Genomic DNA, 24,070 nt, shown 5'->3' with positions numbered 1-24,070 from the left:
AACTAAGAGCGTGTGGCCAAATATTTAAGAGTGGAGAAAATGCCATTTACCAGCTCTATAACTTTGGGCAAGTCACTTAATCCTTTTGTCCTCGGTTCTATCATCTGTAGAAGAGGGATAATTGAGTGTTAAATTTATGAAGAGCTTTAAACAGTGGTTAGCACACAATAAACACCCTATGCATTAGCTCTTATTGTCTAAAAACCCTTACAGAAATGAAAGCTCCTGAGAGCAAGAGATTTGGTTTTATGTTAATTGCTGGTGCTTAGCACTGAGAATAGTGCCCAAAACTATTCAATGAGAAGGTATTCAATGTCATATTTAGAAGAGGAAGGATAATATCCTAGTTAAGAACAATAATCATGAAGACAGACTCCCTGAATTAAAGTCCAAGTTTCAATACATTACCTATTTAACTTGTGCAAGTTATTAACTCTGTTCCTTAATCCTCAAATAGTAGTATGTAAAATGGGGATGTATTAGTTAATTGTATGTGTCAGCTTGATAGGACCAAAGAGTGCCCAGGTATTTGGCTAAATTTTACTTCAGGTAATGTTGTGAAGGTGTTTTCAGCTGAAAATAGCATTTGAATTGGTAGGATAAGTTAAGCAGATTGCCCTCACCAATATTGGTGGGTCTCATCTAAATCATTGAAGGTCAGAATGGGACAAAAAGGTGGAGAAAGGGAGAATGGGTTAGAATCATAGGAGTTAAATATAGACAAGAAATCATAGTAGCTTGGACCAAGGTGACAGCAGTAGTTTTAGTGAGCCATGGTTATACCATGAATGTATATTGAATGGGAGCCAGCGGGATTTTCTGATGAATTAGATATGGACCATACATACACTTTAATTATTTTCTAATTTGGAATGCTGTTATTGACCCATTCAGTTATGCTGGTGAATTAAGTATTTGAGAAGTACATCTATATTATCTCAACTTTGATTTGAATTAATATCTTTGTTAATAGGGTTGTCCTAATCAAGAGAAAGAGAAGAGTTTTGTGGGGAGAACCTATTAAAAGAATATTTGAGAATAAGTCAGATAAGCTACAAAGTCATATTTTTTAAGTCCTCAGAGAACTAGACACAAAATTAAATGACCAAATTCCAGAAAAGGATGAACTTTCCCTGAATAAAAGATCTCATAACTCTTTTTATTCCTAAGGGCACTGCAATGAAAAAGACTTACTGCCTTAGACAGGAACAAGGAGAAACCAGCATAATTTTGTTGGAGTGGCAAATTAGAATTCCAAAGACTCTCCACCACAAAGCCATTCTGTAGTATTAACCAGTTCTTTCACAGAGGGGCTTACCAAGTGCAAGACCATGGCCTTAGACTGGGGCAAGGGAGGAGAGCTAAGAGAGCCCACCCCAAGGCCTATAGGCGGTTACCTACTGCACTGCTACAGCTATCTGGGGACAGGGCAGAGGAGTGGAAAGAGATCATCAGAAGCATGGAAAGCTAGGTTAGTAAAGAGAACACCTAGATATTCCACAAAACCCAGACAACTAGCTTGACTACAGATTAGATTGGCCCATGTTGTCACAGCCAAACAGACAGAGGAAGGAGCATATATTTCCCGGGAATATATATATATATATATATACTAAAGGAGATATAAGAAAGTATTAATTATTACTTACACCAAAGCTTTGCAAAAAAGAATAAATCCTTGGAATTAGAAAGTGCATATTGAAAATCAGGATAAAAAGCAAAAACAAAAGCTTCATCAGAAACTTAAATTACTGTTTGAACTATATCAATAAATGAAAAACAAACTAATTAACTAATGCAAACAAGCAAAACTGCTCCTCCAGGAAACTAACTGTAGAGGGAAGGGATAGTTTAGAGAGAGGAATTATGATATTGCAAAATAGATGGAGTCATGAGCCATAACCCTAAAGAGTAGAATGCCTCCAGAAAAATAAAATCAGAGCTTAAAGAAAAAAAAACAAAGAATAACTTGTTCAAAAAGCTGCACTCTTTCCCCTAGTAAGAAAATACATGTAATGCCATCAGTAGCACAGTCTGGCCTGAGAAACTTCAATGACTTAAGAAGAAAAAAAATCAGACAAAAATTAACTGAAGTTGATGCTAAATTTGAAGTTTTAGAGGCAATTCAATTTGATATTTGATAAATGCCCAAAAGAACCAAGGAATCCTAGTAATTAGTAAGGTATATGTCCAGCTGAGTGGACTTGTGGACTCAAGATCTATATCTGATGTTAACCAGCTAGCACTTCCATTTCTGCTTCTGCTTTTGCCTGCATGGCAAGAAAGTTTACTCCTGTTTTTGCTTCTGATCATCAACCTGAGCCAGCAGGACTCATAATCTATTACATGCTTTCTTTCAATGGAACAAAAGGCCCAGTACATATGTTTAAAAATAGAGTCCAGGTTTTATATCCCACATATGAGTGAAATCATATGGTTCTTGACTTTCTCTGCCTGTTATTTTGCAGAAATATTTAGCATAAAATTAAACATAATAAATGAACAAACAAGACAAACAAACAAAACTCATAGACACAGTCAATGCTATGGTGGTTGTCATAGAAAGGGTGGTAGGGGTAGTAAAGGGTTAAATATATGGTGACAAAAAAGATTTGACTGTGGGTGGTGGGCACAATGCAATATACACATAATGTATCATATAATTATACACTTGAAACATATAATATTTTATTAACCAATGTCACCCCAATAAATTTAATTTTTAAAAAATGGAGTCTAGGAGAACAAATACTAACGATGCATTGGTAATTTGCATTTTTACTGTGTGTCTCTCTACTTGAAAGTGAGGCCCCTGACCCATACTTTTTCCCTCTACACCACCACCAAGCTGGAGCCTCATTTTGCAAATTGAATTATGGTGGGAATTGATGAGAGGAGGACCTTCTTTCTTCCCCCAGGAAGCATATAAAGACTGCCCTCCCCATCCTATTTCTTTCTACAGGATATTTTCCTCACCATTCCCACCTCCCATTAGCATCTACACTAATAAAAGAGAAACATGGTAATTGGCGTACGACCGCTACCCTTTTCATTGGCTAATCAGTGAGTATATGCAAATTAACTGTCAGCCAAGATGGCGGCCGGCAGCCAGGCAGCTGGAAGCGAACATGAGGCTTGCTTGCTGCCGGCCTCTGAGCTACAACTATGTACTATGTTGCAAATAAGAAGATAAACAAAACTCCAGAAACCAGCTTTCATTCAGCCGGGCTTTAGCAACATTGTATCGATGTTTTCAGCAGCGAGGCCTCAGAGCTAAAGCTGGCTCAGAATAAAAAAAAAAAAAGAAAACAAGGAGCGGTTGGAAGCTTCAGTCACTCGCTTCGGGAAAACAGCCCTCAGCCCCTCACCCAGACTGGCCAGGCACCCCAGTGGGGACCCCCACCCTGATCCAGGACACCCTTCAGGGCAAACCAGCCAGCCCCTACCTGTGCACCAGGCCTCTATCCTATATAGTAAAAGGGTAATATGCCTCCTGGCACCGAAATCAGCAGAGCAGCGAGGCTCCTGGCACCGGAATCAGCGTGACAGGGGGCAGCGCCCAAACCACCTGATCGCCCTGCGGCTCTGTGTGTGACAGGGTGCAGCACACCAACCCCCTGATCAGCCCTGCTCTGTGTGTGACAGGGTGTGGCGCCCCAACTCCCCCCCCCCCAACGGGCCCTGCTCTGTGTGTGACAGGGTAGAGCCATAACCTCCCCATTGGCCCTGCCCTGAGTGTGACAGGGTGCAGCGCCCCAACCCCCTGATCCGCCCTGCTCTGTGTGTGAGAGGGGGCGGTGCCCCAGCTCCCCTATCGGCCCTACTCTGTGAGTGACAGGGGGGAGCTCCTCAACCCCCTGATTGGCCCTGCTCTGTAAGTGACAGGGGGGAGCTCCCCAACCCCCTGATTGACCCTGCTCTGTGAGTGACAGGGGGCAGTGCCCCAACCCCCTGATCGGCCCTGCTCTGTGAGTGACAGGGGGTGGCGCCGCAACCTCCCCATCGACCCTGCCTTGAGTGTGACAGGGGGCGGTGCCCCAACTCCCCAATTGGCCCTGCTCTGAGCCTGACCAGGGGCTGCACTTAGGGATTGGGCCTGCCCTCTGCCACCCGGGAGCAGGCCTAAGCCAGCAGGTCGTTATCTCCCGAGGGGTCCCAGACTGCGAGAGGGCACAGGCCGGGCTGCCCCCCGAGTGCACAAATTTTTGTGCACCGGGCCTCTAGTTAAGAAATGTTTGTCCACCAAGAGGTTTCCTTGTCAACCAGGATTTCGTACCACACAACTGTTTTCTGAAAGAATGAGTTTCTATTGGGCTGAAGTCTTCAGGCGAATCTTCTGAATATCCAGAATCTGCACGGGAAATGTTGCTATCATTTTTCATTCTCTTTCTTTTACTATAACATCTATGAATTAGGCATTTATACATTTGCTGAATTTGAGGCTTGACAGAGTTATAATTCTTAGGATAGCGTTTCAATGTTAAAGCTGACCAAATAAGTAAAATGATTTGAATAAATTATTTTCAATTTAATGTAGTTTTTAGGTTGGTAAGTATGGTATTATGACCTGATTAACTAGCCAACCATGACATAAACTATAATAGGCATTTTACATGAGTAGTTAAATAACTGGAGAGATTTTTAAACTTTATAGGCCATTTCTTTCCTAAATCTTTATTAGACAATTGTAAAAGTTTCCTGAACTTTACCTAGATCATTTTTATTGATTAAAAAAAAATGACTTGGAGCCTCAGGAAAAATGCTGTAGGGGAAAACAATTATTCTTTGGGTAAAATAACGATATAGCAGAGGTTAGTTAATCCGTCCAGAGGCCTCCCTCTGTGTACCAAAAAACTGATGAGAGGCCTTGAGCTGCAAATAGGTCTGCCACACCCAGAGATTTCTTCTTACTTTGGAAAAACTGAAGCTGTATGCCTCATTTTAGACCTAATAAAATTATTAAAGAGGATAGCCATATTTCCATGTTTCCCTCTTCACGTCTAAGACATTGAGAACAAAGAAATCTTCAAAGACAATGCTTTGTGTTCATTCTCTTGCTGCCTGCTCTCTATCAGTTTCCATGCTGTGTAAGACCTCTGTCTCCCATTTTTTCTGGTCATTTTCAGTGTGCTGATTTGCATCTTAAGGTAGATGCTGTGTGGTGATAACTTACTCTCAAGTGTTAGTGCTGTACAGGGCTGCTTCTCTGTGTTCTTAAAAAGAGAGATGTCAGGTAAGAGGAGCAAGAACCAAAGAGACAGACCCTTCTCATTTTAGTTCATTGTAATCAGTGCAAATTTAATGTTCCCATAGTGGTTTTATGTCATAAAAGTAAACACACCTGCTACCATTGCCTAAGTAGAGTAGCCTTTGTCAACTCTATAGGTCCCATCAGATTGAGGTTTTAATGTTTGCTCCCTACAGCATAGACGTATTAGTATTTTCCAGGAGGGAGGGGTGAAGGAGGATTGGGCTATGTGCATCTAACAGAGAACAGAGGAGACAAATGTTTCCAACCAGATGAATGGAAACCAGAATCATTGGTCTCAGCCAAGATTCACAAAATAATTATGATTCCTTCTGAGGGGAGGATAAATCAACAAAGATGAAGAAATATGAAAAAGGGGATGAATAGACCATGAGCAAAAACTAATGAGGACATTAAGAAAAGATGCTCAATCTTCCAGAAAAATTGGATTGCTTTGGCATATGAAATGAATAAAATGTTAGCATAAAATGTTACATTATTTAAATCCAATGATATTTCTAGAAAATAATATGTATATCTTTGTAAATGCTTTGCATAAACTTGACTTTCCATTGATGAAATTGGAATTGGGAAGAATCTGAGGCAAAAATTTGAAAGTAGGATGATTTTTATATATAAACAATTAAAATATTAAATTAGATGTCTAAGCATGTTTTGTTAGTGCCAAATGAAACCTTACATTTTTATTAAAATTATGGAGAGACTATGTAATATAAGTCAAATATTTTTCCACATTATATATACTGAATTAATTTTAATTCAAATCATGAAGATACATTTATATGTTGCTTTAGGAAAGTTTCAAAATCTCTTGTGGCCTCACTTTTCTAATATGAAAGTTAAGATAATATCAAAAGTCCTCAAGCTTGCTTCATAAGACTGTTTTAAGAATCTCAGACAACAATAATATATATAAAGCATTTTTAAAATTTAAAACACTGTAAATTTTAAAGGACAATTAAATTATCCTATTAATTATTATGTAAACTACTGGGGAGCATAATTCTCACTATTAGTAAACTATTGAGTTTAGTTTTTTGGCTGAAAGAGATTAAAAGAGTTTAAACATTTTATTTAACATGATACAAAATATTTTTTATAATTTTGGGAGGATTTTTACTATTTACACAAACTACTCAAAGGAATAGTCAGAAAGAGAGCTGTCACTTTTCTGATAGGGCTTTTTAGATTGCACTATTTTTCCAGCATATTTATTATATGTATCTGTTATTGTGAAGGAAGTGTACACTTTTCTGGATAATTTAGGCCCCGACTTTCTATTATTATCTAAAATATATAGATATAAAAAGACAGTTGTTTAAATGTAGATTTTCATTTATAGCCTCTTTTCTGTCATAAAAATACCTAGCAAAAGTTTAGTTAACAACTAAGCAGAGAAGTGAAATAATGTAAGTTAAAATCTAGATTTGAAAAGCCCTTACATTTAAATAAATCTATAATTATCTATTATTTAAGAGATCCAGAAATAACTGCTAAATCAAAAATACTTTCTCAAATTGCAATGTATAGAATTCAAAATCTGTCTCCTACTGACATCTTTTCGCATTAACGAATTTCCCCAAAAAAGCTCTAATTCATGAGAAAATGTCATAATAACTCATTTAAGAATCATTTAATATCTATTATATTTCACACACAAATATGACATGATATGGTTTCTGCCCTTGAGTTTACAGCATTGGGAAGATACAGACTTTCACAGAAAGATTGCAATTAAGAAATATAATAGTTAGTCCTCTAATTATAATCCCAAGAAGAGGATGGCCAAAATTGCTGCAGGGGTTACAGATCTCCTAACAGAGGTGCCACTTGACCAGGGTTTTGTCTAAGAAAATGGAATATATGTTCAAAAGCACTGAAGCATGAAAGTTCACAGGAAATGTGTTTGAAAAATAGCAGGTAGTTCAGTGTGTGAAAGATTATTGGTGGAAGTAAAATATATGGCTAACAAATGTATTTATTTAATCAAACAGACAATGAGAAACCAACAAAAGGATCAGAATCAAGAGTAATCTGACCAGATCTGCATTTTAGGACATTATTTCGGCAGCAGAGTTACCTGATTCACGTATTTGTTGGCTGGAAGGGACCACAGACATTGTTTCGTTAGGGATGTACTGAAATATCAAAAGGATAGCTGCTGTGCGAACAGAAACATTTGGAGCCTGAGCGATTTGGAAAAAAGAGCTCTCGAAAGTTATGAGTCAGGTTGTTTTCCTGAGCAGGATGCCAGGGTGATTTCTTTCACAGATTCTTGTCCAGATGGATTTTGAAGAACGAAGCCATGGACAAAGGGTGGAAGATGAAAAGGGTGGAAACTTATTGGAAGCAAGTACAGACTCCCACATAGGGAGGGGGTCCCAGGGCGTAACCCATTAAGCCTCTTTTTCTCAACTTTATAAAGGCTGCAGTTCTTTGTTTCTTCATACTCCCTTCTTATTGGTCACTCTTTTGTAGAATATCAGCTTCAAAGTCCAAACCCCACATGGTGGCCTCTTCTCTCCTGTCTTTTCTCTTCAATGGTAGAATTCCCTACTAGCATCTCCTGTGAAAATCTGTTTTCCTCTTTCTCCCATTTTTCAGCATTTCTCTGTCCTCTGTGAAAGTTTGTTTCCGTGTTCTCCCTATATCCTGTGGCTTTTCCCTATCTTCTGTGAATGGATGTCTTCCTCTCCCTTTATCCTGTGGCACCTCTTTTTTATTTTTTTTCTTTGTGAATGTATGCCTTTTGGCAGCTCCAAGCCCTTACCCATGCCTTCCTCCCCCATGGACCCTCTTTATACCTAAAACTTCCTAAACCTGCCTATATTATCCCTAAAACTCCTTTCAGTTATATACATAGCCCATGGACACAAACATAAGGTAGTGAAGATGGGGGGTGGGGGTGGGGGAGGGGCCAAACAGAAGCGCATAGAGGGAAAAAAGGGAGACATCTGTAATAATGTCAACAATACAAAAATTAAGACACATAAAGGGTTAAAAAAAAGGTCATTGTGAGAAATATCTTCCTTAATTCTTAACCTTTCCACGATGTGACAACAGAGTAGCTTCAGGTGTTACCATCCCTTCTTCCAGCCCAGATTCACTGGTGAATTCCTTACCTCACTCCTGGGCTTGACTATTATTCCTCTCTGCAATTTGTGATTTTAACACTCCCAATTTATCAGTAGTAATTGAATGACTGTGAAAATACACAGAATTTAGTAATTTTTTACAAAACTTTTAAAGGCTTTTGCCTGATAGACAGAAAACAAAAATGAGTCATAGGGTTGTACACCTAGCCAACCCCCCAGTTTTCATACTTCAATTTAACTTAAAAAGAAGTTACTTTGGTCTTTGAAAAACATGTAACTATTAAGTGACTAATTTTTTTTTAAAAATGAATCAATAAGAACAGATTTAATAAAAATAGTTATAAACATTTTAAATTTAATTAAAATTTTTATAATTTTATTTTAAAAATCAATAAATAATTTATATGAATAGTCTATGCAAAAAATCAAGAAAAGTGAATTGATAAGCACAGAAGCAAATAACAGTGAAAACAATTCTGTTATTTAGTAAATTATGAATCTTAAAAAAAACAACAATGCATTATTGCAAGTGATAGAGATGATGAAGGAGAAAAAGTGAATAGGCTCAAATACTAAATTCAGATCATTGATGTTTTGAACAAAAGAAGATACAATTGTGGGGATTATAAATGGGTTATATTCATACAAAGACCATCAAATAATCTTCATGGAAATAACAAAAAAAAATTAGTGAAATAGTTCACATAGTTTCAGAGACATGTTACTATGGAATCAGCAAGTTTAGAGATTTGCATGGTCTAGATCAGTGGTTCTCAACCTTTCTAATGCCACAACCCTTTAATACAGTTCCTCATGTTGTGGTGACCCCCAACCATAAAATTATTTTCGTTGCTACTTCATAACTGTAATTTTGCTACTGTTGTGAATCGTAATGTAAATATCTGATATGCAGGATGTATTTTCATTGTTACAAATTGAACATAATTAAAGCATAGTGATTAATCACAAAAACAATATGTAATTATATATGTGTTTTCCGATGGTCTTAGGCGACCCCTGTGAAAGGGTCGTTCAACCCCCAAAGGGGTCGCGACCCACAGGTTGAGAACCGCTAGTCTAGATAATATAAAGGACATTCTATTTTTAATTAAAATGATATAAATTTAATTAGTTTGATATTAGATTTAAGAACAACTACTTTTTACATTAAAGACATTGGGACATTTTTCTCAATCAGCATGTTGTATTTACTTATTGAACTTTTAATGTTTATGTTATCGCTTTAAATAGATTATTCGTTTAACATATTGCACATTTTTTGGTTAAAATAATATTTTCACTAATTGACATCAAATTTAACTAAGAATAGATATAGCATAATAGAGCTAAAGAGTTACTGGCAAACAAAGGCTTAAATGATTTTAAAGGAAAACAACACAACACATATTTGTTGAAACAAGTGTCCTAGCAAGCCCATGATTGTTAACAACTCGCTACCATGTTACTTAGCTAGAGAGTATCTACAAATGGCTGCATTACTGTAAACATGACTATCTATTCCACTCCCATCTGTATAGCCTGGATGATGATACTGAGGGGGTGGACAAACAAATTGGGCAATAGGGAAATACAAAAATGACTACTAGTAAAGTTTAGAGAAGAGAGAATCCTATCTAATAAAGAGGTAATATGCAAATTGACCATCACTCAACACACAAGATGGCCGCCCCCATGTGGACACAAGATGGCTGGCAGGGGAGAGCAGGTGGGGAGAACCAGGCCTGCAGGGGAGCAGTTAGGCATCGATCAGGCTGGCAGGGGAGTGGTTAGGGGGTGATCAGGCTGACATGGGAGTGGTTAGGGGCAATCAGACAGGCAGGCAGGCAAGAGGTTGGGAGCCAGCAGTCCCAGATTGTGAGAGGGATCCCAGATTGGAGAGGGTGCAGACCAGGCTGAGGGACACCCCCCTAGTGTACGAATTTCATGCACCAGGCCTCCAGTACTGACATGAAAAAAATACTCAAATCACAAGTAAAGACCAAATGAAACAAAGATATCATTCTCCCTCTGCTCCCATACATGTTAGGTTGTCAAATATTTAAGTTTTAAGTCACTCAGCTACCACCTAGTGTGTGAGAAAAGATACATTCTCGTAACGTTCTGGTAATATTATATTAGCATGGGTATCAAATGTTGACCTTTTGCAGTAAAAATCTTAAATAGACAAATTAGCAAAAAATTATATAGACAAATTATTGAGTGAGCTAGGTTTAGATGGTTCTTGTAGACAGTGCTGGTATTCTCCTTTCAGTCACTCTAAGCTGTATCATTCTTAATATCATTAATATTTGTGATTTATATTCTTTTGATTCCAATGTATTTACTCATGTAGTTTCATCAGAATTGTCCTTTTGACTGTCTAACACCTATGTGCAATTACATTTAATATTTTTTCTTGTCACTTAATATTTCTTATTTTGTATAACTTTTACACATATACGTATTCCCTCAACTAAATGCTCAACTCTTTGAGGCCCAGAAATTAGTCTCAGACATTGTAGTATCACCCCCTTTCTAACATAGTGCTTTATGTAAATGTATGATCATAGCTCTAGCTTGAATAAATCATCACTCACAAACATTATTATGTGAGCCATTCTGGTAGATGGAAATTTTTAAATATGCAAACCTTATTTTAATTAAATCTTTATTATTAAATATTACATATTTCCCCTTTTTGCCCCCATTCACCCTTTCTATCCTGCTCTCCACACACACACCTGGCCTTCACCACCCTATTGTCTGTATCCATGGGTTATGCATAAATGCATCCACTCATCTGCTGATGGGCACTTGGGCTGTTTCCAGATCTTAGCTATTGCAACTTGTGCTGCTATGAACATAGGGTGCATCCATTCTTCTGATGGTGCTTTGGGTATCTAAGATATATTCCTAGAAGTGGGATCACTGGGTCAAATGATAGTTCCATATTTAATTTTTTGAGGAAACTCCATACTATTTCCCATAATGGCTGCACCAGTCTGCATTCCCACCAGCAGTGTACTAAGGTTTCCTTTTCTCCACATCCTCGCCAGCACTTGTCATTTGCTGGTTTGTTCATGGTAGCCATTCTGACAGGTGTGAGGTGGTACCTCAATGTCGTTTTAAAAAATATGTAAACCTTTTAACAAAAGCTTATTGAACAGCCTACTGCTTGCCAACAGTGTACAAGCCTGTGGATACAATTGTGTACCAAAATAAACAGGGTCTGATTTATGATGAGAGAGATGTTAAATAATTATATTAGTTAATATACAATCAAAATGAAAATAAGAGCTCTGAAGAAAAGAAACAGCTGTTTTAGGTAGTTTTAAATTCTATATTCTCTAGCAAAGACAAATACTTGCTTAAATCCAGGATTTTTTTTTCTGATTATACACAAATACATTTCTCCCAAAATTATATTTTCAACCTGTGATCTTAGGTAGACCTAACAAATAGATGCCCAATGTGTTTTTTACTGTGTAAGTGTGTCTTGGACCCTCTTTCTCTGTTTCTCTTTTCTGTGAGTAAATACCGCCCTGGGAATACTCAGCTCCAGTGGCATAGGTGAGCCTCCATGACATCCTTAGTTCAGTTAAAGGAAGCCACACTCAACCAAGGGGCAAGACATCCTGCCTTTCCAATTTGAAGTGTTCGAAGATCAGGCATTTGCCTTTTAGTCAATCACATCTATAGTGAAGAAAAGTTTCAAGGGTGAGCTAATGATTTCCCAATTTTGTAGGCACCAAACGCCTTGTAAATGTTTAAGTTTGAAAAGGTCCCTGTAGCTAATCATCTCATTTTGAAGTCAGATGCACCTGTATAGACCAAAGCATATTGGCAAAGAACTGACACTCTTCATAGCTCCCCAAAGATCTTTCCCTCTGCTCGGCTGACTCAGCTCCTCCGGGAAAGTGCACCGAGGCTCCAGTAAAAAAAAAATAATAATAAAGTGAACACTTGCCTCCTCTTCCCTTTGCTGCCGTTTGCATTTTGCCATTCATCTTACTGAGATGAAACCTATTAGTTGGCAGGCAGTGCTTGCACAAATGAAAGATAAATTTTTCTTCTGGGTAGGACACATCAGTGAGACTCATAAAATATTAATGATGAAAGCTTAGGGAATTAGATGTACCCCTGACCACAGGTTTCTCTTGACAGTGAAGCACAGTCAGTTTAACCTATTTTTTTTTTCTGTAAGATTTTCATCAAGAATGATATGAGGAGGGGAAGAAATGCATGATTTAAGATTCAGATGAGCATAGATATTCTTTGGGAAAGGTAATTTCTCTGTCTTTCATTTTCTGTCATGTGTTGTGTTCCTTTTTTATTTTAATTAAATTTATTGGTGTGACATTGATTAATAAGATTATATGGGTTTCAAGTGTGCATTTCTATGATACATGATCTGCATATTGAGTTGTATGTCCACCACTCAAAGTCAAATCTTCTGTCACTATATACTAGTATTTGCCCACTTTATACTTTGCTACTCCCCACCCCACTTTCCTCTGGGAACCACCATATTGTTGTCTGTGTTTATAAATTTCAGTTTTATATCCCACATATGGGTGAAATTATATGGTTCTTAGCTTTTTCTGTCTGACTTATTTCCTTTTCTGTCTTTATTTCCTTTTATTGAACTTAGCATATTATTGTCAAGGTTCATTCATGCTGTCACAAATGACAGTATTTCATCTTTTCTTGTGGCTGAATAGTGTTCCATAATATAGATGTACCACAACTTCTTTATCCAATCATATATCAACCATAAAGGCACTGAGTAATGTAGTATTGTAGATTTATTTCTTGAAGCTCTTCATGTGCACATAAAGGAAATTGTTTGAAAATAATACAGAAAGTACACATTTCTTATTGAAAGGAATTTTAGAAACAGAACAAGCAATTAGGAAATAAAGAGGGTCCATGGGAGAGGAATGAATATGAGGTGGGCAAAAATAGCTCCAAGAAGCCAAAATGCTTATCTTACTTATACAGAGGATAAAGAAATGACATAGGGTAAGGGGGGTGGAAGACATACATTCACAGAGGATAAAGAAAAGTCACAGGATACTGGGAAGAGGGAAACATATTTTCACTGGGGATAGAGGAATGAGAGAAAGAGGGGGGCACCACTGGACTTTGGACTTTGAAACTGATACTATGTAGCAGGATGACCAATGAGGAAAGCGTGAGGGGTCCTAAATTAATGAAGGGTCCAATTAGAAAGGGTCATACTCAGACAAAGAGCTACAGCATATAAACTGGAGATAAAGGGACATGAGAGAGATTTTTTTAGATTGATTTTTTTTTGAGAGAGAGAGAGAGACAGAGACAGAGAGAGAGACAGAGAGACAGAGAGAGAAAACAGGCTTTTCCTTTTGGGGGACCCCTCCTCAAGGGGTCCCCTTTGGGAACACCTCTGCCCAGAGTTTGTATATGCTTCAATAAACTTCCACATTTTTATCAAATACATTTTCAGTCCATGAGTTTATTCTTCAAACTTCGTACGGCAAGGACCCACAGAAAAAAAGTCTGTACCTCAAATGCCATATTTCATTATTATTTCATTTAACATACCATAGAATAATAGTTCACAGTTATGTAATGGAAACAATTAATTTACCTAAAATGAAGGGATGTATTGAATGTGTATCCAAACATATCATTCACAAAGAAGTATGTATTCTTCCTAAAGCCAATGTAGTTACTTTTTACTTGATAAGATTTTATTATCTTGAAAGTCCTTCCATACTATTAAAAACTTACAATTACCTTTAGGTTTACCTTCTCTTTATAGAATGCTTAGTCAATTACCATTGCACTGAGATTTTTTCCAACATGTGTTTCCATTTTATATAGAAACAAAATTTATATTTATAAGATTTAAAGATGATAGAAATTTATCACTTATTACAACTTGAGTAGTTATATATTTATAAGCATTTGTATATTTGTATATTATCTATAATATTAAATACCTGGATATTGAAGTTTGAATATTAGAAATTTGTTCAAAATTATAAATGATTCAATTATTCTTTAATTTAAAAAAATTATGCTAACAATTATTTGTAGTGTAATATAAAATATTTTTATCATGCTAAAGGACAAAAGTATATTAAATTAACCATTGTCCATAAAAATTCCTCAGAAAGATGGTCACCCAAAATAAAAATAAATAAATAAATAAATAAATATTATCTATTAGAATTTGTCAGATTGAAAGTGCCATCTAATATGCTAAGTATTAATAATCAGGAAAGTTAAAATCCTTTTTCATTTATACTCTTTATTTTCTATTTGATGTCCTACATAACAGGACAAAAATCTTATAATAATAACTAGAGGCCTGGTGCACGAAATTTGTGCATGGGTAGGGTCCCTAGGCCTGGCTGGCGATCAGGGCTGGGGCCTTCCTTCCCCTGTTACAGCCCGCGGGCCAGAACCTTCCTTTGTTCTTCCCCCCCACGGTGGTCAGTGCACGTCATAGCAAGCAATCAAACTCCCAGTCTCCCAGTCGAACTCTGGAGGGGACACTGCATATTAGCCTTTTATATATATAGATGTTATTTTATATCAAAATAATATATATAAAAATAAATTTTATGACAATACAGATAAATTTATCTTTGTGTAATTGTCCTTTACATAATTGAATATCTTGTTACCTATATCTTTTCTTAGGAACACCCTTATGATTTTTTTTCCTCAATATACACCCACAAATATGAAGCAAATATAGTCCTGTAAGCCACTAATGGATTCCAAAGAACCTGTGATTACAGTGTGTGATTAGGTCTCCAGTTGGTGATATGCATACATGGCTAAATCAGCAGATTTCATTTTGTTAATCAGAAATTCATCTACACCATGGTAAAAAAAAATCAGATGTGTTGTTAAAATATATCTTAAAGTGCATTTAAATTCACATCACTAGTAAGTGGAAAGACTCGGAAAACACTGGTCCATTATAAGACACCTGGTCTTGAAAGATGTTATAACAAAGTGATAACATTTTCTTTCATGATTGCCTAATCATCTGATTACCTTCCCTAATGTCTCGACTCCCCTCATCAATGTGTTCCTCCATCAGTTTGAAAACTTAGGATGCATAGGCCAAATACCCTGCTGTGGTCAAATATCAAGCTTGCCTAGAATTTGTCTCATTGTTGCTGCAGCCTTCTGTGTGAAAAATTTCTTGGAATTTATAACTAAGCCTAGATAAGTTCTACCTCATTTCTGCCCCACCCCAATGATTGGGTCTGGTTGTGGGCCCTGGCCCCTCTGTGTTGAGTATAACCAAATTAGTAATTATACTAGCTCCATATTGAGCGATGAATTTATTTACAATGAGAATTCCAAATGACTACTGCCATCTTAAAATATCAATCTCTAATTTCAGTTATTCTTTATTCTCCTTTTATTGAACTCATTAGGGTGATACTGGTTAATAAGATTATATGGGTTTTCAGGTGCACATGTTCATAACTCATCTGTACACTCTATTGTGTATTCACCATCCCAATTCAAGTCTCTATCACCATTTATCTGCCCTTCACCTTCCTCCATTCCCATCCCTAGCAATCGCAATCACCACACAGTTTTTCGTGTCCATAAGTTATTTCTTTTTTTCCCCATTTTTTCCTTTTTGTTCAATCCCTCCACTTGTGTGCTGTTGGTGGGAATGCAGATTGGTGCAGCCACTGTAGAAAGCAGTATGGCATTGCCTCCAAAAATGAAAAATGGAACTGCCTTATAACCCAGCAAGTCCACATCTGGGAATTTATCCAAAGAAATCAGAAACACTAATTTGAAAGAATGTATGCAGTCCTATGTTCATTGCAGTGTTACTTATAATAGCCAAGAGTTGGAAGCAGCCCAAGGGCCCATCAGTAGATAAAAAAATATGTGATACATTTACACTATCAAATACTAGTAGGCCGTAGAAAAGTAGGATATCTTACCCTTTGCAACATCATGGATAGACCTGTAGAGTATTATGCTAAGTGAAATAAGCCAGAAAAAAACAAGTACCATATGATTTCACTCATATGTGGAATCTAATACACAAAATTCACTAACAAGCAAAATAGAGAGACTCAATTTCAACTGTACTTGCTGTATGCAGAAGCTACAGAAGAAAATAGAAGGAACATGTGACATCTCTGTGAAGATGTTGATCACAGAAGTTGCCCACAATACATCTTAGTAGAGATGGAAAATGCTGATGAAAATTTCAGGAGGGCAAAGACATGTGAGTCTCAAGAACATACGGATTTTCACAATTAGCCGTTGTCTAAAAGAATAAATGTTTACATGACATCAAACTTCAGAAAACAGCACTGCTCATTCTTCAGAGGTAACTAAATAGCTCAGAGTAACACTGAAATTCTAAAAATAACAAGGACTTTTAAGTTTTGTGTAGAAAATAATGCAAAATGAAAACATTTATTCCTCAAAGTTTTTCTTTAAAGAATATACTCATGACTTTAAAGACATTGTCTTTAGTGACTTCTCTTCATGTATCCATGGTGTTACAACTGCACACAAAGGTTTCTTCTGAACACCTTTGTTAACACAGCCTGGCAGATATTCAATAGCAAATTGTGTTCCAGGCAGTGAATTTATAATGTTGTAGCAGAAACAATCTCTTGAATGTTGTAAGCCTTTATATATATGTTGGAAAAATCAATAACATGGATAAACATGTAGCAAACTAGCCTATGCACTTTTGAGGTATAGTGAAACTAGGTAATGTGGACAGGAGTAACTTCCTAAGGGCAAATAATCCTGTATGTAAGTGAAATATGATAAAATTCATTGAATTTATTTACTAGCACAAATAAATGGCAATGTTGAAAGATAAATAATGTATATATATTACATAACATACACTTCAAAATTCAGTTAGATTATTTTTAAGAATAATTTAACTTAATATAAAGGCATATTTTGTGCTATAACTATATAAAATAAAGTATGTTAAAAGTATATTTATTCTATATTTTTTGGTTGACTTAGAAAACTCTAATAAATATCAGCATAATGCAATTGCATTAAAATAACAAATTATTTAGAATACTTTTTGTTTCACTTTTATCAATAATAGAGCAGAGAATTGATTAGTAACATTAGATTTTCTTTTTTCAGTGTATCAACATTTTCTGTACAAGACAGATTATGACAGCTTCTTTCTTAAGGTGATATTGGATGTCATTCACAGTAGAATTCTGAGGGGCTCTAATTATTTTTATGTATTATCAAAGATATTCCTTAAGTCAAATGGTCTCAGGATAGCTGTGCATGCCTAAATTGAGGGCATTTGCTCATTAGTTTTATAGACACAAGTTCTATTTGTTCAACAGTACTCCTTTCACAGTAAACTCTAGAGGATGTTTATTGCAAATTTCTGAGTTTATCAAGGCATGTAACTTGACATTTTTATTAAAAACTTGGAAATGTACTGATGATAGAAGACATAACAAGTCATAGAACAAAAATAAAATACAACTAATACAATTAAAACTATCTCCCAGAATAAATGTACACATGCACACACACACACACTCACACACACCCCACACACAGGCATGTTATCTTTAATTTTCTCCTAAAATATAAGTATATTAGATTTTTTAAAATTTTCATAAGCCATCCACACTCTGCTAATATTATGGGTGTAGTTGCTCTATTATTCTAAGATTTAGAAATCATTACTATTGTATTATAAATTAACTAGAAGGCCTGGCTGCATGAAAATTCATGCACTGGACGGGGGGGTGGCTCAGCCCAGCCTGCCCCCTCTCACAGTCCGGGAGCCCTCCGGGATGGGAGGTGACACGATGATCAGGGGAAGGTAATGCCCCATCACACCTCTGCTGCTGCCACTGCTGGCAGCGCAAGCCTCGGCCGGCCCTGGTTACTGGAGCCTCAGGTGGCCCTGGGAGGCTGGGCAGCACCATGCGAGGCTTGCCTGTGCCTCGGGCCAGCCCTGGGTGGCTGGGGGCTGAGGGAAATGGGGGACTCTGGAGGCAGGCGTGTGGCCATGCCATGTGCCTGCCGCCTCGGCAGGGCTGAGGGGACTGGGCACCGCCATCTTGTGGCTGTGGGTGCCACCATCTTTGAGGGTGGGGCAGTCAATTAGCAAAGTCCCTCCTTATTGGCTGTGGGCACCCCCATCTTTGAGGGCGGTGCAGTCAATTAGCAAAGTCCCTCCTTATTGGTTGTGGGCACCCCCATCTTTGAGGGAGGTGCAGTCAATTAGCATATTCCCTTCTTATTGGCTGTGGGCACCACCCTCTTTGAGGGCGGGCCAGTCGATTAGAATTAGCATATTCCTGCCTTATTGGCTGTGGGCGTCGCCATCTTCGTGATGGTGTGAAGGGCTATTAGCATATTCACTCTTTATTAGATAGGATATTATATTTAATTTATTCACTTATTTACAAATGTTTTGCCATTCCTTCCTATCAGAACTTTCACCTTACCTACATGATTAATGTATATTCTCTAGACTTTCCTTTAGGGAAGACTTCTTAGTTTTTCTTTGTCTGAAAGTATTTTTATTTTGCTCTTGTTCTTAAAAATTATTTCCCTGGACTGTGAGTCTAGATGTCAGTTACTTTCCTGACACCATTGAAAATTTTATTCTATTGTTTTTTGGATTTCATTAATTAAGGAAAAACCAATCGTCTGTCTAGTGGCTGTAACTGTGCTGTAATTTGTTATTTCTCTTTGGCTGCTTTTAAAATCATTTCCTGATCCTCGGTGTTCTGAAGCTGCTTACGATGTGTTTCCATATTGTCTTTATGTGTCCTACTTTACTTTGTTGATCTTTCTGAATCCAAAGATAGATGTACTTCAACAATTCTGGAATTCCTTATTCATCATTCATCTCCTTTAATGTGACTTCCTATGTTTTTCTCTGTTATGTTTCTTTTTTTTTTCTTCAAATAATTTCATAGTTTCTTTTTGTTGTTGTTAATCCTCACCAGATGCTATTTTCCCATTAATTTTTAGAGAGTGGGAGAGGGGAGGGGAGAGAGAGAGAGAGAGAGAGAGAGAGAGAGAGAGATCAATTGCTTGCCTCCTGCACTCACCAGGATAGAGCCTTGCAACAGAGATATGCACCCCTGACCGGAATTGAACCTTAGACCCTTCAGTCCTCAGGCCAATGCTTGATCCACTGAGCCAAACCTGGTAGGGCCATTTCATAGTTTCTTATTGCCACATTTTTTTAATCTACAACCAGTTCACTGATTTGATTTGCATTTGTGACTTCCTTTAAATAAATCTCTTTTTATTATTTTAATTTTTATATTAAGAAATTCAATTTAAGCATTTTATACATTTAATAGTCTCTTCTTTGTTGTTCTTATATTCCATCTCAACCTCTATTTTCATTTTGTGGTTATGATTGTACTCTGGTGTTTCTCCTTATTTTCCCTCATGAAATCATTTTCCTTGTGTGTTTTTGTTTTTGACTATGACATCACATATCTGGAATGTTATTGATTAATGTTATATTTTTGACAAAACAAACAGCATTAATTCAGGTTTCAGATCTGTGATGAGGACCAAGTTGTTTTATGATCTCTTTTCCTTCAGCTAGCATTAAGAACATGACTATATATATAGTTTTTTCCAGGCTGCCAGATGTCAGAAGCAGGGATTTGAGAGGTGCAGGAGGTGGGACTAGATGAAAGAAGGTGAAGAGATTAGCCAAAGAACATATATGCATAACATATACACATAGACAACAGTTAGGTGATGGCCAGAGGGAAAGGGGTAAGGGCTGGATGGAGATGGGCAAAGGAGGGGAAAATGGGAACATCTATAATAGTGTCAACAATGAAAGTAAAGTTTAACAAAAGTAAAAAAAAATGAATGAAAATTTATATATATTTTTCAAACCCCTTGTCCCTATGGACTTTATTTCTCACTTTGCAGGAGGCGTGTTCTATTATACTTTTTACTCTGTTCCTCATGAAGCAGTCAGTCAATAGGAAAGCTTAAGGCTTCCAAGGATCACTAGAAATCTTGGTGCTGAAAGCTGGCTTTGGTGATTCCCTACCTCTTAGGTTCCCAGTTTTACTTTGATCTTAGGATTTACATAGTTTTTTTTTTATGTCATGTGTGTATAGACATAATTTTTATTTATTCTTAAAAAATGTTTAATAGTTACTTATTTTTTTAAAGAAAGAGAGGAAGGAAGGAGAGAGAAACATTCATGTGAGAGTGTAACATTGATCAACTGCCTCCTGTAGACCCCCTAGTGGGGACTGAACCCGAAACCTGGGCCTGTGCACTGACCAGGAATAGATCCAGCAACCTCTTGGTGGCAGGATTATGCCCAAACAACTGAGCCACACTGGCCAGTACCATAATTTTATTTTAATTTAATTGTTTTTATCCTTCATCAGAAAATTAATTCTGAGTATATAGATACAATATACTGGTTTGAAGCAGAAATCAATTGTTTGTAGCTCTATAGTAATACTTAATTATTTACATTATGCAGACAATGTAAACAGTGATATTTTTCTCTTTAACTCAACATAAATAAGTAACCTCTGCTTAAACTTTAATTCAAACTAATTTCCTACATCTGTGGATTTCCAACCTTTTTCTTACATAACCCTGATGAGCTTCTGTTATGTCTTTCTCGTCCTTAAGGCAAAAACTTTATCACATTAATCTTATTAAATTATTAAGCCCTGTCACAGAAAAAAATGAGCATAATTTTGTTTGATTCTGCTTTGAATAAAATAAAAAGCATAATTTTGTTCCTGTTCTAATCTTTTAGACTTTACAAGCACACAATGTTAATTTTATAGCATTTGGGATTCTTACAATTATCATTAATGGTTATTGTTTAACTAAGTAGGAAATTCATAAAATGCCCATTCAGGCTCACTAGTGATGTTATCCATGTGATAATTGAAAAAGGAAGGTAAAATTGGATGGAGATGTGCATAGCCATCTCTTTACTCATGTGGAAGATGTGTATGTAAGGTAACTATTGTTGGCATTTTCTGGCATAAACATGTCAAAAATTTCTAGTTACTACCTTTAGAGCATGGAATTTTCACATTGGTTTAAATCAGCAAGAATTATTTGTATAAATTAGTATTTATATTGTTCATTGCTCTGTTTGGTTTTATATTTTTCCTTTAAAATACATTACATGCTATATTCTTGTTTTGTTTTCAAAAAATAATGTAAAAATGCCATTATGAAAACATCTGTATAATAAAAGCCTAAGCAACCGCTATGTCAGAATGACCAGAACAACCAGTCACTATGATGTGCACTGACCACCAGGGGGAAGGCGCTCAATGCAGGAGCTGCTCCCTGGAGTTCAGTGCACTCCCACAGGGGGAGCAACGCTCAGCCAGAAGCTGGGCTCAAGGTTGGTGAGCACAGCAGCGGTGGCGGGAGCCTCTTCTGCCTCCGCAGCAGCACTAAGGAGCAGTGAGCAGAGCAGTAAGGAGCAGCGAGCAGGCGGTGGTAAGGTTCGAGGGATCCTGGACTGCGAGAGGGATGTCTGACTGCCGGCTTAGGGTTGCGTAGAGCTGGCCTAAGCTGGCAGTCGAACATCCCCCAAGGGGTTCCAGACTGTGAGAGGGCACAGGCCAGGCTGAGGGACCCCCCATTCCAGTGCATGCATTTTGTGCACTGGGCCTCTACTTTAATTTATTAAAAGGTTGTGTTTTGAAGGAGGGAGAAGGGGATTTTCAAACTGAAATTTCAATCCATCAGTACTGAGTTTATTTTCACAAGCTGTTTTTTAATTTTTATTTTTCAGTAGTGTTTAGTAGCAATTAGAATTCACAGTAATTTCTGTTTTTCCAAATATTATAGTGTATGTGGTTCATTTCTTTTAATGCTTTGAGGGGTAGAATTCTTTAATTATATTGCATTCTTGCATTTCTACTCCTGCAGCTACCTAATGTTAAGCCAAAGAGTTAATACCAAAGTACTAACAACAGGAAACGATTTTATTTAAATATAGTTGAACTGGTCAACTTTGTGGAGATATTTTAGTGGGCAATTGTGCATTGTAGTATTCAATGTTAGCCCACAGAAAAACCTAACTCTTCATAACCCTTTAATCACAATAGACATGTGATCCCATATTACCTGTCTGCTATTTTTTATAAATATGGACTCTTTAGATACTGAGTTGTCATTTTTTCACTTTTTACCTCATAGAATTAAAGTAGCAAAACATTTTAAGTTCATAATGTCTTAGTTTTGATCTTAATATAATAAGATTTATGAGCAATTAACTTCCTCAAAGCATTATTATCTCAATTACAGTGGGATTCTTCAACCTTTAACCTCAAACAACATTTGGCAAAACTTTGAATGGATGCTTTCTTAGTTAAAATAATCAGCTTCAATGTTACTATGTTACATGAAAGTTATTGCTCTGTATAAAATTGGCAAGTAAATATTTGCTTACAAATTACTAGATAAATCAATATTGATAAATAATCAAAATTTCTGCATGTTTTAGAAAGAGAATGTCTTATTTTTAAGTATAAAATAATAAGGCAGAGAATGACTCAATATTACTCAAGAAAGGAAAGTCTATAAATTTTAAGTCTTTACATTTCATAGTATATATTAGAGGAACTGTGACATGTAGCACAAAGTATAGTGTCTTTTACTTGAACCATTGCTATTCTCATAATGAAGAAATGCTGCAGAAATTAAATAAAAATTATAGTGGTTCTCAGACTTTTTGTTTCCAGTACCCTTTGCTATCTTAAAAATTATTGAGGACTCCAAAGAGGTTTTCATTATGTGAGTTTTATTGTGATGTTTACTGTATCAGAAACTAAAATATAAATTTTAAAATATTTATCATTTCCTTTCACATTAACAGAAAATCATTACTTATAATATTTTTATAATAAAAATAACTGGATTTTCTAAACAAGCAAAATTTATTGAAAAGGGTAGCATCATTTTACATTTTTCCTAATCTCTTTCCTGTATGGCTCAATAGGAAGACTGCTGGATTCTCATGTCCGTTTCTGTACTCACCGTTTTAATATCAAACATTATGCAGCCTTTGGAAAACTCACCTGCATACCCTTGACAGAATGAAAATAAAATACAAAATAATGTCAATATAATTATGAAAGTAGTTTTGATATTGCAGTTCTTCAGATAAGGGTGACCCCGGACTCACATTGAAAACTGCTGACTTAGTGGTTTAAAAGAAGAATCTTTTTTTCCCCTATGAGTCTACAGGTCCCCTGGGCAATTCTACCAACCTGAATTTAGGTTGACTAAGCTCACTTGGCTTACTCCAGTATTTGCAGTCAGTTATTGGGTTGTCTGGAAGTTGGCCGCTCTAGTTTGGCCTTGGCTGAGATGATGGGCCTTTCTCCACCTGGCCTGTGTGCCTACAGCAAGCTGGCCTGGCCCCTTTCCATGGCAGTGAGGTTTCAGGAGGGCAAGAGAAGCATGAAAGGCCTCTCGAGTTCTAGGCTTAGAAATCCACACTGTTAATTCTATAGCATTCTTTTGGCCAAAATATATTAAAACGTTAACTTACATTCAATCATGGGAAACAGACTTCTCCTCTTGATAGGAGATACAACAAAGTCGTATTGGCACATACAAAAGGGGTATATAAGTAAAGGATGAAGAATTTTGAACATTTTATAAATCAGTTAACCATAGA

General features: G+C 36.7%; 1 protein-coding gene across 1 annotated transcript in view; it reads left to right on the top strand.

Moving 5' to 3' along the window:
* The window catches only part of MGAT4C (MGAT4 family member C), a 724,941-nt gene that overhangs the window by 648,289 nt on the left and 52,582 nt on the right, over positions 1 to 24,070 (top strand). Inside the window, exon 4 of the mRNA XM_023749771.1 lies at positions 17,521 to 17,570. Within this exon, the coding sequence (XP_023605539.1) occupies positions 17,521 to 17,570 (50 nt within the window). The remainder of the gene's footprint in view (positions 1 to 17,520; positions 17,571 to 24,070) is intronic.

The sequence above is a fragment of the Myotis lucifugus genome, unplaced genomic scaffold (assembly GCF_000147115.1).
Source record: "Myotis lucifugus unplaced genomic scaffold, Myoluc2.0 scaffold_9, whole genome shotgun sequence".
Taxonomy (NCBI): Eukaryota; Metazoa; Chordata; class Mammalia; order Chiroptera; family Vespertilionidae; genus Myotis; species Myotis lucifugus.
This window is presented reverse-complemented; position numbering and strand designations above follow the sequence as displayed.